This window comes from Chroicocephalus ridibundus, chromosome 8 (genome assembly GCF_963924245.1).
Source record: "Chroicocephalus ridibundus chromosome 8, bChrRid1.1, whole genome shotgun sequence".
Taxonomy (NCBI): Eukaryota; Metazoa; Chordata; class Aves; order Charadriiformes; family Laridae; genus Chroicocephalus; species Chroicocephalus ridibundus.
The window spans coordinates 41,024,561-41,042,757 of NC_086291.1; the positions used below are offsets into that span (position 1 = coordinate 41,024,561).

The 18,197-nt window shown below is 43.2% G+C and overlaps 1 protein-coding gene across 5 annotated transcripts in view; it reads left to right on the forward strand.

Moving 5' to 3' along the window:
- Positions 1–18,197, forward strand: part of ADCY9 (adenylate cyclase 9) — a 98,034-nt gene that overhangs the window by 59,458 nt on the left and 20,379 nt on the right. For all 5 annotated transcript variants that reach the window (XR_010072289.1, XR_010072290.1, XM_063344313.1 and 2 more), the window contains 4 exons: positions 3,505–3,607; positions 6,613–6,821; positions 14,483–14,642; positions 17,555–17,703. Coding sequence is in view for 3 of the 5 variants with exons in the window: in XM_063344313.1 (XP_063200383.1) it covers positions 3,505–3,607; positions 6,613–6,821; positions 14,483–14,642; positions 17,555–17,703 (621 nt within the window). In the remaining 2 variants the exon portion in view is untranslated. The remainder of the gene's footprint in view (positions 1–3,504; positions 3,608–6,612; positions 6,822–14,482; positions 14,643–17,554; positions 17,704–18,197) is intronic.

Here is an 18,197-nt window from a genome sequence, read left to right on the forward strand (position 1 = left end):
CTGGAGGAAATGCTGGACACTGAGCGTATTTTTAATTTCCCACCCTCCCTCTAGAGTTTAAGTGTGTGGCTGAGAGTTTCATGAGCGGCCATTGGTCTCTTTGTATGCCGAGGTTTCACCCTGGAGCTGATACCTCAGCACAGTTCCAGTTGTCTTTAATAATAGAGCCAGTAAGCAGCATGTTTGTTTTATTGCATTATACAATAATCCTTTTCATAGAAGTTATCAGTTGGCATCGTCTTACATCTTGATTATATATATACTTAGCAAACAGTATATAGTCTAAACTTTGAGTCTGGCTTTACTACAGCCACTATAAAAATATCGTACTTTGTTCATTGTAATCTGCGTGTTACTGTGTATTTTAAAAGAAAACTATAGTGCAAGTGTAGAAAATGTTTAAACTTAATTTCATTATAATACATCCTTAGACCATTGCAGCTCTAGCACATCACCATACTCTGAGCTTCCCTGGAAGAATAAAGTGAATTCAGCAATATTTTAAAAAAAAAAAAGCTTGCGAAATTCATATTATGAGATGTTCTTAGAAACATCCAAGAGAGGTGAGAGAGGGAAGACAAGGAAGAATGAAAAAGAGGGACTCAAGTGAATGTGTCCTGTCATTCCTTCAGAGTATCCTGGTGTTCTTAATACATTGGCCATATTCATGGTTTAAGTCTTTTGTCTTCTCCAGCTTCAGTCGAGGAATGTGTGTTTGGTTGATCTTGCATCTCAAAAAAAAAAAAAAAAAAAAATGCTTCCCACATGCCATCTTGTGCTGGGGAGCTCGTGCTTCCAAAAAACCTCTTTGGCAAGTGTTCATAAAAAATAAACAGCAAAAAAGTTCTTTCATAAACCTTTTGCAACTAATGTAAAACTCAAAACGTTCTATTTTTGCTCCAGAGGGTGGGGAATGGAAACACCTCTTTATTTTTAATGATTGAGGCCTCTTATGTTTGGGGTTTTTCTGCACCGAGGACTGGAAGATAAGGTGAAGGAGTGCATAACCACCCTCTGGTAGATGCTGCTTCCTGGTTCGTTAGTCCTAGCCAGGTAGTTTCATTATTTGTCAGTGCCTTTTGTTGATGATTCTGGTAATTTCAAATCTTCCGTTTCAAAAGTAAATGTAAGTTATCTGTCCCCTCAGGTTCCATTTCTCTGCAGCCCTGATCGTTAAGGGAACGTTCCCAGCTGAGTTACTGAGTTATTTTGGTGTCTTTGAAATAACAAGAAAGTGCTGTTTTCTAAAATGGACAACATCTTTGTTTCTAACACTTTGTCACCTTTGTTGTCCTTGGCTTGCTTTGAACAATAGAATTCCACCTAAGACACAAATATCCCGCAGCCGCACATCTCCTAAGGTTGTGCCTCTGTAGCAGCAATTAACCTTTACTATTTGCTGGCTAATATTACAATTATCTGTAGTCATCTGCGGTTGTAGCTGTTAAGTTTCTGGAAGGGCAAGGGATGTCAAGCTCAACAGGAAGGGGTTCTACAAGTATACTGGAGGCAAAAGGAAGACCAGAGAAGTTGTGGGCCCACTGTTGAATGAGACAGGAGCCATGGTGACGGAGGATGTGGAGAAGGTGGAGTTACTGAATACCTTCTTTGCTTTGGTCTTTACTGCTCGGCCCAGCCCTCAGGAGTCCCAGGCTTTGGGGAAAGTAACGGGGAAAGAAGAAGACTTCCCCTGGGTAGAGGAGGATCGAGTGAGGGATCAGGTCAATTAGATATTCACAAGTCCATGGTCCCCGATGGGATGTACCCGAGAGGGCTGAGGGAGCTGGCAGAAGTCATTGCTGGGCCGCTTTCCGTCATCTTTGAAAGGTCCTGGAGAACAGGCGAGATGCCTGAGGACTGGAGGAAAGCCAATGTCACTCCAGTCTTCAAAAGAGGCAAAAAGGAGGACCCATGGATCTACAGGCTGGTCAGCCTCACCACCATCCCTGGAAAGAAGATGGAACAGCTTGTTCTGGGCGTCATCTCAAGGCATGTGGAGGAAAAGAAAGCTATCAGAAGTACTCAACATGGATTCACCAAGGGGAAATCATGTCTGACTAATCTGATAGCCTTCTATGATGGCATGACTGGATGGATAGATGAGGGGAGAGCAGTAGATGTGGTCTACCTTGACTTAAGCAAGGCGTTCGACACGGTCTCCCACAGCATCCTCTTAGGGAAGCTTAGGAAGAGTGGGCTTGATGAATAGACAGTAAGGTGGATAGATAACTGGTTGAAAGACAGAGCTCAGAGGGTTGTGATTAGGGGCACAGAGTCTAGCTGGAGGTCAGTGACGAGTGGTGTTCCCCAGGGGTCAGTACTGGGTCCAGTCCTCTTCAATGTATTCATCAATGACCTGGACGAGGGGATAGAGGGCACCCTCAGCAAGTTCGCCGATGACACAAAGCTGGGGGGGGGGGGTGGCTGACACACCGGAAGGCTGTGCCGCCATCCAGAGAGACCTGGACAGGCTGCAGAGTTGGGCAGAGAGGAACCTTATGAAATTCAACAAGGGCGAGTGTAGGGTGCTGCACCTGGGGAGGAATAACCCCCTGCTCCAGGACAGGTTGGGGGTGACCTGCTGGAGAGCAGCTCAGCTGAAAGAGACCTGGGAGTCCTGGGGGACAACAGGATGACCATGAGCCAGCAATGGGCCCTGGTGGCCAAGAAGGCCAATGGTATCCTGGGGGGCACCAAGAAGAGTGTGGCCAGCAGGTGGAGGGAGGTCATCCTCCCCCTCTGCTCTGCCCTGGGGAGGCCACACCTGGAGTGCTGGGTCCAGTTCTGGGCTTCCTGGTTCAAGAAGGACAGGGAACTGCTGGAGAGGGGACAGCAAAGGGCTACCAAGATGCTGAGGGGACTGGAACACCTCTCTGATGAAGAAAGGCTGAGGGATTTGGGTCTCTTCAGTCTGGAAATAAGACGACTGAGGGGGGACCTTATCAATGCTTATAAATACTGAAAGGATGGGTGTCAGGAGAATGGGGCCAGGCTCTTTTCAGTGATGCCCAGTGACAGGACAAGAGGTAATGGGCACAAACTTGACCATAGGAAGTTCCGCCTAAACATGAGAAGGAACTTCTTTGCTGTGAGGGTGGCAGAGCCCTGGCACAGGCTGCCCAGAGAGGTGGTGGAGTCTCTGTCTCTGGAGACGTTCCAAGCCTGCCTGGCTGCGTTCCTGTGCCACCTGCTCTGGGTGACCCTGCTCTGGCAGGGGGTTGGATTAGATGATCTCCAGAGGTCCCTTCCAACCCTATGGTTCTATGATTCTGTGACCTCTTTCTGAAAATACTACTTTTGCTATGACATTTTTTTCATAAAATACTTCCTCTGGCTGATTGAGTGATGTGGATAAGGGGGTACCTTGTTGACCAAGAGCAAAGAAAAGCTACAGGAACTTCAAAGCCAAGCACCAGCGTCCCTAGAAACAGAAACCACAGAACGGGGGGCTCTGAAAGAGTTACAACTGAATAAACTTATGTTAATATTGTCTTTTCTCTTTAGCCTCATGAAAGACTACTTCTTTAAACCACCTATTAACAAGCTGAGCCTGAACTTCTTGGATCAGGATTTGGAGATGGCCTACAGGACGAGCTATCAGGAAGAGGTGTGTTGGTTTCCTTCTGTAATCTGTCTAAGCAACTGTCTGCCATTGCTCTGAACACATTTCACTGCAGTCGGTAGCAGGGCTCGTGAAATGTTGCATGTGATTTACTGCTTGGTATGGCTGTCTTTGAAAATGGCCTCCTTTCAGTTTACCTGTCTTGTGCCATGCCCTGAGACTAGTCTGACGTTTAGGCTGGAAATACATTTTCACAATCCACCAAGACACACTAATTACTTCTCACCTGCCTTTTCTCCATTTTCAGGTTAGCATTTTAAGGCTTTAGGCAGGCCAGAGAACCATGCTAAGATGAAAGTAAAGAACCAAATACTACTTGTCTTCTCATCAAATATCCTAACTTTGAGAATGGTAACTTTTGAATTTGATTCTTGTTCATGTCACAGCGTCATGGTTATCCCTGTGGAACCCAAACCTGCTCTGAACTCAAATGTCTTTTAAGATCTGTCAGTGTGCTGTGTTCAGAAACGGGCAGCTCAAAACACTGCCTAATTGTAAGGAACAGTGAGTAATTTGTAAGGAACTTGGTGCCTTCTTTCAGGATTCTGCACTGAGTGTAAAAAGTCCTTAATCCCCTTGGGGACTAACAGTATTGCAGCTTTCTGCGTCAGTAGATATTCCTGCCTGGTTGACGGGAACTAGCAAGGTGTTTTAAGCTTACATATAGCAACATTAGGTGTCAGTACTAACTGAGGCTGCGTTTCCATAAGTAGCCAAAAAGTTGCTGCCAAAAGAGGATATTTGCTCTCCCCTCCTTGTTCCTGCTCCTCCCCGCTCCTTCTGATGGCTCTGGTGCTTATCAGGCCTCCCTGCTGTGAGCCAGTTCATTTTCCTAGCCTAGCATAAAATAGTCATGTTTCGTTTTTCTGTTTGGGGCTTTTTCTTTTTCTGCCTGGGCCTGTTTTCTGCTGTATTGAACCAGGAGCTCACAGAGAGGTTGGCAAGTGCCAGAGCCAGTGCAAGATACGTGTCCGGCAGCAGGAAGGGGAATGGGCCCTTCCCTTCCAGTCACGTTGAGCTATTAGTTTGGATCATCCCTCTGGCACAATCGCATCGTGATAAATGTAGGTGTTGATTTCTTTCCTTCCCCGTATGTCCTACATCTGAGGGCAGGTAGGATTTCTGCTTCTGCTGCTTGTTGCTTTCTGTTCATGGGCTGCTTTCTCTTCTGGGCAGCGTTGTGACACTGTCCTTGGCCCCTATTTGCTTGTTTTCCAATGTTTAAAATGAGACCTAACTTACTTTTTTCACAAAGGGAAGCACAGTTGTGTTGCAGGTTCCATTTGTTCACTTTGTTCAGGAGCTCCACACTCATCCTGCAGCGCTGTGTTCTAGTGGTATCTCTCTGAATAACGCTCATGTAGCAACAAGAGGGAGAAGCTTCCCGTGGGATACAGCCTGCAAAATTTGCACAAACTATGCAGAAAATAGCAAATCAAATTCTTTCCAATGGAAAGATTGGAAAGAGAGGCAAAGTGGTGATAGGTGGATATGTAGGAAATTCATTGAAGGAGCAGGAATGTGGTCTGTGCATTTTGTCAGTGGCAAGCTGTTAATTTGAAAATTATCTTGTAAACCTGCCTGGAATTGGGAATATTCACTCTCTAATAGTAACTCTGCAGCACTGGGGCAAAAACCTGTTAAAGCCTTAATATTAGCATAGTCCTAGTCCAAAACAACAACAAAACAAATCTTCTCTTGGAGAGTGAAATGATTTGTCAGCACTGCTGGTTCTTTAATTGCCTTGCAGTAAACTGTTGCTGAAAGTAACTTCCACCACCACTGAATTCACCTCTAATTACACAGTGCCATCTGCGTGCTCAGCTTGTGACTGCTCTCCGTAAGCGGCTCCACTTCCCAAGAGCTTGCTTAGCCTGTTCTTTGGAAGTTAAGGCACTACTTAACACTGTTAGGGCATCCTTAACGCTGTCACTTTAGGATACAGTGCTGCTTTTCTTAATTCAATTCATGTGACTTTCTGTGTGGACTAACAGGATTCTGCTACAGTTCAGATTAAAAGGTAATTTTTGGCACAGAAGTGATGCTAGCTGAATTTATGAAGTTGCAGAGAGGTACAAATGAGGAACAAGTTAATTTCCTGATACCGCTGAGTGCAGATTGTGCTCTGAGGAGCAAACGAAATTTTCAAATTAAAGCAGGGTACAAGACTTCAGTATTCAAACTGGGCTACTTCATGGTCATATTGATAATGTACTTTTTGTTTTTCTTTGGAACTTGCTTTCTGTGGTCCCTGGGGCAGAGAAAAACACTCATAAGACAGGGATCATCTGAGTAAGCCAGGATGTGGAGCTCATGATCTAGTTTTCAGCTGGACTGGCCAAAGCAGCGCACAGCACAGCTGCACCGGCACCAGGGCCAGGACAAGATGGGATGGGAATGTGTGGTAAGGGGTTATGGAAGAGCAGAACTTGCTGTCCTGGGCTCTGATCAATTCAGATTACATAGCGTCCTGATGGCTGCTTTTAATCTGGTCAGAAAGGGAGTTGTGAACTCTGCCGCAGGCAAGTAACTGCTTCCGTGGAGTGGTGTTTGGAGGGTTTTCTTGAAGAACCATTGGAGCTAAAAAGGCTTATTGTAAAATCTATTATTATTTTAAATGAAAATCCTTGAAGAAAACTTCTTATAGCATTATATATTATTATAGCATATCTGCTAGTAATTGTGGGGTTTATGTTTCTTTGCATAGAATAGACAATTTTCATACGGTTTATTTCTGTATCATGACATTCTGTAGAAATCACCCCAAGCCCAGGGGCTGTGCTGCTGGTGCTTTCTGTCAACACAGGCTTGTTCTTGGGGAGCTGTGATAGCTTCTTTCAGAACAGTACTTGCATTGGATTAACGCAGTGGCAATAAGTTCTGCATTCCTTTATTTGTTTCTACGAGCTGCTGTTTCTGGTACGGTTGAATTCTGCAAAATAACATTTGTTCATTTTCATCCCCTCCCTCAATCCCTATATTCCACACAGGTTATAAGGAATGCTCCAGTGAAGACATTTGCCAGCGCTACTTTCAGCTCTCTCCTGGACGTGTTCCTCTCCACCACGGTCTTCCTCATACTTTCCATCACCTGTTTCCTGAAACACGGGATGGTGGCATCCCCTCCACCACCCGCAGCAGTCGTGGTGTTCATCATCGCCATCCTGCTTGAGGTGCTGTCCCTTGTCATCTCAATTAGGTAAATAAAGCATAAGGAAGTCTTGAAACAGCAGTGGGAACTGAAATGGTGGCTGGCTTGGGAACGTTTTGTTTGACAGCATCCCAGGAACTCACTTGGACAGTCTGTAAGGAGACCAGTTAGGAGAACAGTGTTAGTGACGCCAAGAAGGCTTGTGGCAGATCTTGTGCAGAGAGAGATCTAGCTACAGAAATTGGAGGAGAGAAAGGTGACTCTTGAGAGAGTCGCTCTTCAGGAAACAGAATCTGCACGCCATGCCTGCCCCTGCTTATTGTTCCTTGGGACGCCACATGCAACTGGATATCTTCTCCCCTCGCAGGGCCATCAGAGTGAGGGAATTCAAAGAGAAAACTTCTATCTGTCCTTCAAAAAACTCCCCCACCTTTAAATTCCTAGATAAAAGTACACCATTCTGGTGTTGGAACTGAAATAATTTATCAAAATGCAAAGAGCAGTCCTTTTCTCAAAACAAAAAAAAATAGAAATTGCAGAAGTCACACTGCATCTGTCCAGAATTAGTTTTCTTAATGATCTCTATTTCAAGTCTCATGGGTTTAATATTAAAAAAGTTTGTGTTTTCTCTGTTTGACACATAATTGGAATCAGCATTTCCCCCGAGTCCTGGTCTGTGTGACAGTCAGCTGCTGCTTGAGAAGGGAAGGGGCACTAGTTGGTCTCTGCAGAAAGGGCGGCTTCGCAGAACTGTGCTCAGCGGTGCCAGCCCTGGAACTGCCTTTTCGCAGTCGCTGGAGAAGAATCCCCAGTCCCTGAATTCTTGTACATCCCTGCAGCGCCAGTGCCTCTGCCTCTCCTGTGCCCTGGGAGGTGAGGCTGGGCTGCAGATGCAGATAGCTGGTATTTAACAGTGACTCCTCATTCCAACTTCGTACCCAGGCACCCAGGGGATGTGTGTTCTCGACTTCTAGGACATTTGTGGGCCTTACCCCAGCATTTCTAACTAGTCACCGAGTGGTTACTGTGCAATGCCTGCGTAACCTGGGGTTTCCCCCAGGCACACTGGAGTTACTAGTACATCCAAAGTGTAGCAGAAGACCGCAGTCGTGCATGCTCTCCTGGGTGTGTTGTCTGATTTATACAGATACTGTGGGTAACCTGTAATTAACCCAGATGATAGACCTAATAATAAGTTGTTTGTTTGTCTCTACTTGTGAGAGCAAGTTTATTCTGCCCTCCTCATCCCCCGTTTTCCCTGCGCTTCCTTCTGACACAAGAGCATGTTATAAGTGTGGTGCGTGGAAACATGTGTCCTCACTTGTAGTTCTGCAAATTGAACAGGTATGTGTAAATCAAAATGCTTTTGTAATTACAAGTTAGAAACAATTCTGCTGTTGTTTCAAAAGAAATAAGAGATTGCAGTTTGCACTCTTATTTTGACTCTTCAGGGTCAAGGTAAAAAATACTAAATTAGTACTTTAGTCACTGAAGTAAGCTTGTAACTCAGTGTAAATGTACACAAGCATATTTACATGAAAACAGGCATTAAGGAGTAGAGAGAGGTCATTTGTGAACACTGGAGAAATGCTTTTAAGGATAGTGTTTCTTAGCAGGTGTATTTGGTTGCTGCAGTTCGAATAGTATTGTAGTTCTGGAGTTTTTAGAAAACATAGAAATTCAGAAGGTGTTAAGACCCGTACTGGGAGATGGTTGAACTGGTAGGACTGTCATTCCGGTGCATCCTAAACTGGATTAACTGTTGCTCTGTCCTTTCTCTTGCACCAGAAATGCGTTTTCCACTTGCAGAACAGTTCTGTATTCTGTCTTGGGGGGGGGCAAGCTTTTTTTGTCAGTTTAAGGTGCCCAGGCAGCTCTTTCATCGCACCAGGCAGGAGAGTGGGAAGGCAGCAGTGAGCAGGTAGCCTGGGTTTGGTGGCTGTGGCATTGAATCCTTGAATTTGTTCAGCTCTGAACGACTCAAACATCACTTTGCAGAAGAACTAGTTTCTGCTATCCAGGTATGTCTGGAGAAAATTGGTGTGCGTTCAGCTTGCGGGTGAATTTTTACTCCATTTTAGTATTTTTCAGCTCATTATTGTTCTCATTTCTTTGTCCGATGCATTTGCTTTTTCTTACTTTGTACATTTAAAAAAACATTGCTATAATCTTAGAAATAGCAGGTACATAAGGTATATAGTAGGTACATAAGGTTTTATTTCAGTCCTGTTCTATAATTGGCAGTTTATGGGTTTGTTAAGGAGAAGGAAAACTGCTCTTTTCAATATGCTATCTATATAGTCAAGAATTTGTCAAGTGCCTTTGTCTTTCTGAGCCGTGTATGGCTGTACCATGCCACACTGTGCTCTTGAGAGTTGTGCTCTCTGGTAGTGAGCCTGGGCCATTACCGAGGTGAGTTTAAGTGGCTTTATAATGTTTTCTTAACACTGTTTGATTTTGCCACTGACATTCCTAGTATTTTTATGAGAGACTGTTGGCTTAAAGCCCAAATTTTACTTTCTAAGCTGGATTGGATGCCCCATGTAAAGTCAGTGAGATTTAAGAAGCAAGACTCCTAAGCCTTAGAAGAATATATTTTTTTAATATTAATCATTCTTTTGTCCTTAATTCTGATTTGAAAAACAGGTTGAGAAACATCTCACGCTGTGGAGATCACCTGTATCCAGCCATTAGAACTCACATAGTCCCACCTGATGTAGTAATAACCAATTTTCAGTAGACAACGTATACTGAGTAGGACTGTCTTTATCCTCACAGGCACTCACAGGAGGTTTGGGATGCAGGGAATATTGTCATGCAAGTGAGAGATATCTTGCTCCTGTCTTTGGGTGGGAGGAAAGCATCTGCAAATCGTTCTGGATTTACTCCATACTTAGAAGCAATTGGTTCTCAGGAACTTGCTACCAGGGGCTCACATTCGTGATCTTTCCTCTACTAACGAGGTATAATTTGTATTTGGCTTAACTCTGATCATCACATCTAAGGTAACACTTTAGTAAATCTCTTAAAGGACAAAACAGGATCGTCTCAGATCTGAGTAGACCTTACCCAGGGTGCCTTCTTGAAAATAGCCTCCTACTATGCACCAAAAAAGAGCAGTCTTTGGAGATGAAAAATCTCAGAAACTTTCTGGTAGGTTTTCAGTTTTAACTGTAATGGCAATGGCATATTTGAGGGGGGAGCTTTTGAAGAAAAAGGTATCTGGTTTGGCTTGGAGATGTTTTTTGTTTGTTTGTTTTGAATTTATAATATGTATTTACATTGTAGTAAATACATAAAACATGCTTTTTGGGCTACTCTGGTCTCTGCAGCCTGAGGCATGCGCTTGTGTACAGTTCCCTTGAGCCGAAAGAAGAAAATCATCTTTTTCCTCTTCAAATCCTCTTGAAAGTGAGGACTGCTCACTCTGGCCACTCGTTATGCACAGAAACAGTGCAGAACTTCCTGTGCAGAAATGTCATCCCAAATGACAATCACAGAATACCACCGAGATATCTTAAGAGAGGAGATTGGACTACAATGCTGGGCACAATCCCAGAATTTCAGGAAAAGGGATTATTTTAGGACCAGAAAATTCTTGCCTAAGTTTTCTCATTGTATTTTCATTATCATGATGCGAAACACCCTGCCTTTAAATGAGTCTAACTTTTAATTGAATCCAGGACTCGGCCTAGGAAGTCCTCGCTACAGCTCTTGTGGCTAAGACCTTTAGTCCAGCTGGAGGAGTGAGAGAGGAGAGCACTATTGCTGCTCGTACAGCAAGAAACAAGTTAAAACTGAAGTTCTAGAAGAACAGAAGTCCTCCTGGAGCAAAGCTTACAAGGGAGAAGGATGTTTTGATTCCTCTGAAGTGTCTGATAATAAATTATTGGAGTACCTATAGATGAGGATCCCACTGTTAGCACAAGTGCCACTCTAAAATTAATTGTATAAAGCTGCGTGCAAAAAAAAAAAATGGTGCTTCATTTGAAAGCATGTGGAAGATGTCATCTCCTGTGCTGTAAATGTAATGCAAGGAATGTCCTTCTGCCCACTTGAGACGTGACTGCTTTGACTTTCATGAGTTTGGTTGAAGTGTAAGAGGTCCTAAAGTTCTGCTGTTTTATAAAAATACCTTGGAAATATCACTGAACATAGAGCAGTGTGTGAGATTTCACTTGGCGTTCTTAGGAGTGCTTCTGCAGGAGCGCAGGTAAAAAACATCTGCCCACTATTTTAGCTGTAAATACAGGATTTTTGTTAACTAGATACTTTTGACATCTAGTTGTTTGTCTTGAGTAAACTTGTTATGAATAAGTTTGTTTAAAAAAAAATGCTTTGGTTTTGATAGTACTCTTCAGTGAAGACTTCTGGGTGAAGAGGTGAGGCCAGAATAGTGGATGTTTTGTCCCTGTTCACAAGAGTGGGAGGTGGGAGCATTTGATAAGTTGCTTCGTGAATTCAGAAGTACCTTTCTAGAGGGCAAAAAAACACCTTCTGGATGGAGCAAGCAAGCAAGTACGATTGAAACAGCATGTTGTCTGACTAAGGAAAATGGGCCTTTCCCTGGTACTTTGCCTCCCCAGGCTTGCTGGAGAAACACCCGTGGTGTGGCCACAGCTGGGACCCTGTGACCAGCCAGGTGGATCTTCTTCAATTCCTAATGACCAGCATCGGAAATTGCTTTCTGCAACCAGAGCTTAATGAACAGCTTCTGTTAACAACGGGACTGATACACAGTATTGATGCAAGGGAAAACAATGTATTCTGCTTGCCTTTTATTTATTTCTAACATCTGTGACTTTGGTATTTAATATCCCACCAAATTGCTGCTACGCCAAAAGCTTTTGATTTGAACTGTGGGAATTGATTTTAAACTGCCAGTAAATGGAGAAATGACGGTAACATTCCCCGTCCCCCATTAATCATTTATGTCAAAGTTACTAATTTGAACTCCAGCTTGTGTAAACATCTCGGATGCTTTAGCATTTAAGCCCTGTTGAGCTACCCACTGACACTGCATTATTTACTGATACTGCCCTGTAGCCATTAAATCTGTCTGCAGCTCTCGTTGCCGTCTGGATTTAATGCACCTCCTTCACTTTCTGCGATGGGAGGGTTGCGCTGTAGTCACAGGCTTTCCCTCTTTTGTGAAGGATGAGCTTTCAATCAGTTTAATTCCAGAGTGCGATAAATACCGGACAGGGGAGGCGGGGCGGGGGGGGGCACGGAAAAATCAATGCAAGAAGGTAAACATTATCACGAGAAATGCGGTGTTGTCCTGGAATTTGCACTAGCTTTTTGAAACACGCAGCTGCCTAAATAAAGAAGTGTCCTCATCGCAGGATTAACTGATCGGGTTTGCTGATGGATTTGTTGCTATAGTTCCCACAAGAATTTGTCCTGGCATGGAGGCTTGGCAAAAAAAAAAACCAAAAAAAAAAAAAAACAAAGCTTTTTGCACCATGGAGTCCCTGTTGCGTGGGTTGGGGTGAGAGACATGAGCTGCACCGGGTATCTGCCCCGCTTTTGCGTGCCACGGAGCCGGTTTCTGTGCCAGCCTCCGTGGGAGCCAGCTGGAAGATGCGGCAGAGCGTGGGCAGAGGTGTCACTGAGCTGCCTTCCGAGACACCCGCTCCTCCCGGCTCCCCACCCCGCCGGGGATGCTCTGCCTTGGACCCCGCTTCGCCTGCCTTTCTCAGAGTTCAGCCCTGTAAATGTTAACCCTAATTCGTAGGCTTTGAGAGAATCGCGCTTTATTTTTAGAGGCATGAACTTGGGTGGCATTTCCAGAAGTACTCGATACTGGGCGAACTTGGCTGCCGCTGGAGGCAGGGGTAGTTCTGTTGCTGGTGTTAGAGGCAGCTGAGTTAGGACAGTAGATAATGCTTCAGAAAACCCAATTCGTACTCTATTGAGCTTTTTAAAAATTTTATTTTGCTTTATATACAGTTTCTTAATTTCTTTGTTGGAAATTCCTTTTTATGCTGGAATACAGCTATAATTGTTGGTGTAAATGGAAGTCCATTAGACTAGGAACCAGGAAATCTGTGAGCACCCTCTCGTGGGGTCCAGATGCATTACAATGTCTTCCAAAATTATCTTTTTCTATGCACTTAAGTATAATTTCGAGATTTTAATATATTACATTAGGGAGGAGCTCTTGAAGCTTCAAAAAAATGCTTGAGGTCGCAAAATTCACGGAAGTCTAGACCAGAGAATTAAAATATCATTCATAAACATATTTAGTCATAAACAATCCCAAACCATACATAGTTAAAGGTGTCCAATAAGTGTCAAATTCACATAAAGAACTTTGAATTAATCCTGGTTTGTATCAGGCTTTTATCCAGCATAATACCTTGTATTTTAGATGACAGTGTTAAAAAAAATCAGCGGATGTTTTTTCTCTTTTGAAAGATACAGGTAGTATGTGACTTTGGAGATTGTGAATTTCATGTTTAGTGTATGTTGTATCTATACCTTTTTTTTTTTTTTTTTTTTTTTTTTTTTTTTTTAGCTTGACCATCTGTATACCAAAAAAAAAGTAGTAATTATTTACTGTTTGGGCTCTTTAGGCCACTGTTAGGACAGCAGATTTACCTGCCTCGGCTGGTTCTGATAATTACATATATCTACATGTACTGGCTTTGAATGAAACGAACTGCCCTATGTTACCTTTTTGTGTCTTCATAAAAATAATTAGAAACTCAAACAGCAGTCCAGCTTGCCCTTGAACAGCAATTTTTCTGGAGTGACTAATGTTTTTTGAGCTTTAAGAAGGAAGTTATCCTGAGGATTTGTTGCTCTAGATAAATAATAGTTTTCTATGCAATGTCCTGGAGCATTAAGCATCCTTTTACCTTTCCTTATTCATTTTAACAATTAGAAATGCTCTCATTTAAGAAGTATCTCCGTTAAGCTGCTCTCCAGAGCTCTTCCAGTTGGCTCCTTTGGCACATCACAGCTTTGGGCCGTCGTTTTACCGGCAGCTTGAGGCAAGAACCGTTCCTTCCCGCATGCCTTGCACGGAGCCAACTGGGTTGCTATGATGGATGCCACCGGGCGAGCGGAGGAGCGTCTCGGTTGCCAGCTGGCCCCCGAGGTGCTCATCCCAACCGCTGCCAGCTCTCAGCCCACACTCCTTTTTCCTACGGAGAGGGAACGGAGCCTGACTGCAGACAGGAGCTTCTGTCAGGGTGGCTGGAACTGGGAGAACTGGTTTCGGTTGCAGTATAACGTTCAGGTGGCATGGATTTGCGCGGCCTCTGGGTGACTGCTCTGTCAGCCGGGTACACAGCCCTGCTTTTCAAACGTTTCTGCTGTTAAAGTAATTTTTTTTAACTTGTAAAAGCTTCCCCTCTCCCCACCTGCTTCAAGGTTAAATATTCAAGAATGGAGAGAAGTCTTTCCTATGCTTACCTTCCACGTAAGTGAAAATTGGGTTTCAGTTTGTTTTCTCGAAGCCCACTATCCCACTTGCTCTCCCTCCCTTTGCGGACACCCCTCGCCAGAGCAAACAATCCGTCATCTTTCAGCAAAGGTGGATTAATTCCTGAAACTACCAACAGGTGCTATGGCATGGAACGTGCTGTGATTGCTCATAGAGCCTACATGAAGGATTTGAAGTTATATTATTACAGGTAAATGAGACATATGAAGTGATGTGCTGAAATGAATGCCTGGATCTGTGATTTCATTTGTTCCAGAATGGCCTTCTTTCTGGAGGAGGTGATGACTTGCACCAAGCGTCTCCTGGAGGTGATATCTGGCTGGCTGCCTCGACATTTTTTCGGTGCAATCCTGGTTTCTCTCCCAGCTCTTGCAGTTTTTTCACACTTCACCTCTGATTTTGAAACAAATATACATGTAAGTTGTCGAACTCTGTTTCATAATCTGACGTTTTGGATCTAACAAAGCTTGTTGCTTGCCTGCCGTCTTCCTTCACCTCCCTCGTGCTTTACATCTGTTTGATACAGATCCCTTAGAGGGATAGGGCTTTTGTGCGATGAAGTGTCTAGTTTGTTATGTAAACACAGTCACCTACTTATTTGATAACACTCATACAAAGGAGGAGAGGGATATGCCTGCCTACCTAGGTAGCTTTGGGGTTTTGTTTTTTTCTTAGACCAAACACTTCTGCAGGTGTTTATTCTAGATAATGCAAGCAGTGTATCTCAGGGTTTTCATTGCATTCATTCTGATTTTGGGTTTGTAAGCAGAGATGCTGTGTATACTTAATGCATGCACGTTGGTGAATCTCAACAGTGAGAACAGTATTAGCAGTGGATGTGTTTTCTTTGCGGAGTTAGATGGAGAAACGCAAGGGAGAGAGCTCTCAGTACACAGAAATGATTGTCTGATTACCCATATTTAGCCCAGCCACAGAAAGGCCTGCAGGGGGTTTGGTGTGACCGTTAATAAAAACATTTAGAAGGAGGAAGAACAAAGGGTTAAATATTGAGGAGGGGGAAGAATGGTTTAATTTAAAGGCTATCTGTAGCATAAAAATAAATGGTTAAAACCGTTTGTGAATAAAATGGACTGGAACCGGAGATGAAAGTTTGTTTCTCTGTAAGTTTCTGTGAGGTAGCCCGGTGTACAGCCCTTCCTTTCCAGGGTCTTTATGGAATCCTGTTTCACAAACCTCTTGCTATTTCAGGGCCCTGGGCATAGGTAATGACTAGATCCTCATCATTCTTCCTATCACAGTTTATTACTAAGTGTTGGGAAGTGTTTGTTTCATGGCAACATGTGGACCAGACATTTTTTGGTCCTTCCTGATTTAAACATATAATCCATGGTTATCACGGTCACAGAAGAGCGTATTTGATATTCTTTCACATCCCATGTTTAAAATCATTCTGCAGCTTTTACCTTTTGTGAATTTCAGTTAACTATTTTTAAGATATTTTTGGGGGGGGTTTTTTTGGTTTTTTTTTTTTATTTATTTAATGATGGTCTTCCTCCCTCATGACTACCAGCAAACTGATGGTAGCAGTGTTTTCCTCACGCTGAAGGGAGCTGAAAACCTTCAGATCTCTCAAATCTGTCTGCTGATTTTTATATCATCCCATTCATTTCCATCCTTGATCATCTCTCCAAGCATTTAAAAATAATGTTGGAAGAACCATTTTATGAGTCTTTTCTCGATACCGGTTCAGATCGGTCTAAATGCTTCAGGCAGCAGCCTGGTGTTCCTCACCAAACTGAGAATGAACTTTGCTTTCTTTCCTCTTGCAGGTCCTCCAGAGTCGTGGGGTTGCTGGCTCACTCTCCAAGAGATGTCCCAACTCGTCTTGTGCTCAGTCTTTCAACAGCCATGCAGCTCTAGGAAACGGAGTCAGTCTATAGAGGGTCAGGTAAGTGTCATATTTTACTATGACATGGTTTTGCAAAGTTTTTTTTTAATTCATAGCATTTTATTACCCTCCCTGGAGATAAAATAATTAAAACCAAAATTAACAAAAACAGCAATGAAAAAAAAAACTTTCCAAAGCCATGCATACATAGTAAAACACAGCACTTACTGACCCTCTATAGGCTGGCTTCATGCTGGGGCATCACTTGGAGTGAGAACCAGTGCTCTGCCACTTTAGGAGACCTGAAATGGGGGAAAAAAAAGTAAGTTTTAAATTACGGGTTTTTATGGACACTTCTGAAATACCTTTTATCCATTTTTGAGTCATTTAAAAAAACAACAACTGTGCTTGTGGTTTAAAAATGGTAAATTATGTAAGGTTTTTTCCCATACACTATGCCTACTTATGAATCACACGCTTATTTGTTATGCTACAGTATTGCTAATCTGCAGTCTCTGCACTTCAGCTGTAAAGGAAATTTAAAATGAGAGAGAAAGGGAGAGAATGATCGTTTGATACTGTAAAGTGCAGTATATAGCTAGAACAGAACTCCATAATGCTGTTGTGGAGTCTCTTTTAGCTTGGATGGTCATGAATATTCTTGATAAAACTGAAATTTGTGCATCAGCTTGACAGTTTTGACCACTGTAAGATTGTATCTCGGGGAAGTGAAGGCATTCTGGGAAATATATCCATCCTGCCCTTCCTTTTCTTTATCCAGTAAAGATGTGGAAAGGGAAAGGTTTGGGGTTTTGAGAGATAGGGCATTTGGAACAGAAAATCTAAGATTGTCCTTTCAAATTGGCACAAGTGCTGTTACCGAGTGTCACTTGACGATGACTGATACCTGCCTTTTTTTATCAAACGGGATTTTTTTCTATTTTGAGATCACCTGTTGCTGGCCAGTATGATACTGTCCGCTAAGGAGTGTTTTTACGGGTAAGCAGTTGGGCGAAGTTTCAGAGGGTGAATGTGTTCCGTGTTCTCAATGCAGTTGACGTCCAGTTTAAAACAGGCAGGTTCTGACCCCAGTAACTGAGAGGAGGTTACCATGAATGTTTACTCCCTTTTTTTGTTTTTTAATAAGAAGAGGCACTGAGCTTTTTGCAAAGGTAAGCTGAAGGTATTGAAAGTTACTGAAATAACGGCTGTGTAATGCTGTAATGCGAAACTCCATCTAGGGAAAATTGTGACAAACAACCTGTGCTAAAAGTTTTCTTGCTCTTCAAAGGGAAGACCTCCATCTTCAAGTGCTGTCTCCTGCTACAGACACCGTGAGGGATTAACTGTGCATAGAATAGACAAAATTAGATCCTTCTCTTTTATATCACACATTCTTTAATTTACTCTGGCGTTGATGTGCAGAAGGGCTCCAGTCAGCAGGAAGAAGCTAACTCGCGCTCTCTCTCTTTGTTGCAGTACACCATGTTTATGTGTTGCGCAATTCTCATCACCATTGTGCAGTACTGTAACTTCTGCCAGCTCAGCTCCTGGATGAGATCTGTGTTGGCAACCGTAGTAGGAGCAGTGCTTCTCATCCTGCTCTACGTCTCCTTGTGTCCGGACAGGTGAGCATCACGCCTTAGCGCTCATGGGCAGTGTTTCAGATGAACAAATGGGATTTTAGTATCCACCATGAATTTCTGCAGCATCTCAAACTTAATAATTTGATTTGGGAAGCGTTTTGCTTTTTTTTTTTTTTTTTTTAAAGGATTTCGGGACAATATCTGCGGGTCCCTTTTCTGTAATCTGTGTTGAAATGACACTCTGTCTTCAACTGATATGTTTCTAGGGCACACTTACACTTTATCAGACCCATAAAATTGTCTTTCACTGTTTGCTTGAAAAATCTGTTTTATTCAGAAATTTCTGAGGCATTTGGTGGTGCCAGAGAGCTCAGTTGTTCCCCCACACCCCTCTACCCTTAGGAACCACATATCTTTTCTTCCACCTCCTTCCTCAAGGAGTTTTCCTCTGTGGAAGACAGGTGCTTGGATTTAATAGGATTCTGATACCCTGATTCCTTTCTCGCTCTCTTGCCTTTTCAGAGGACGTTGCAAGG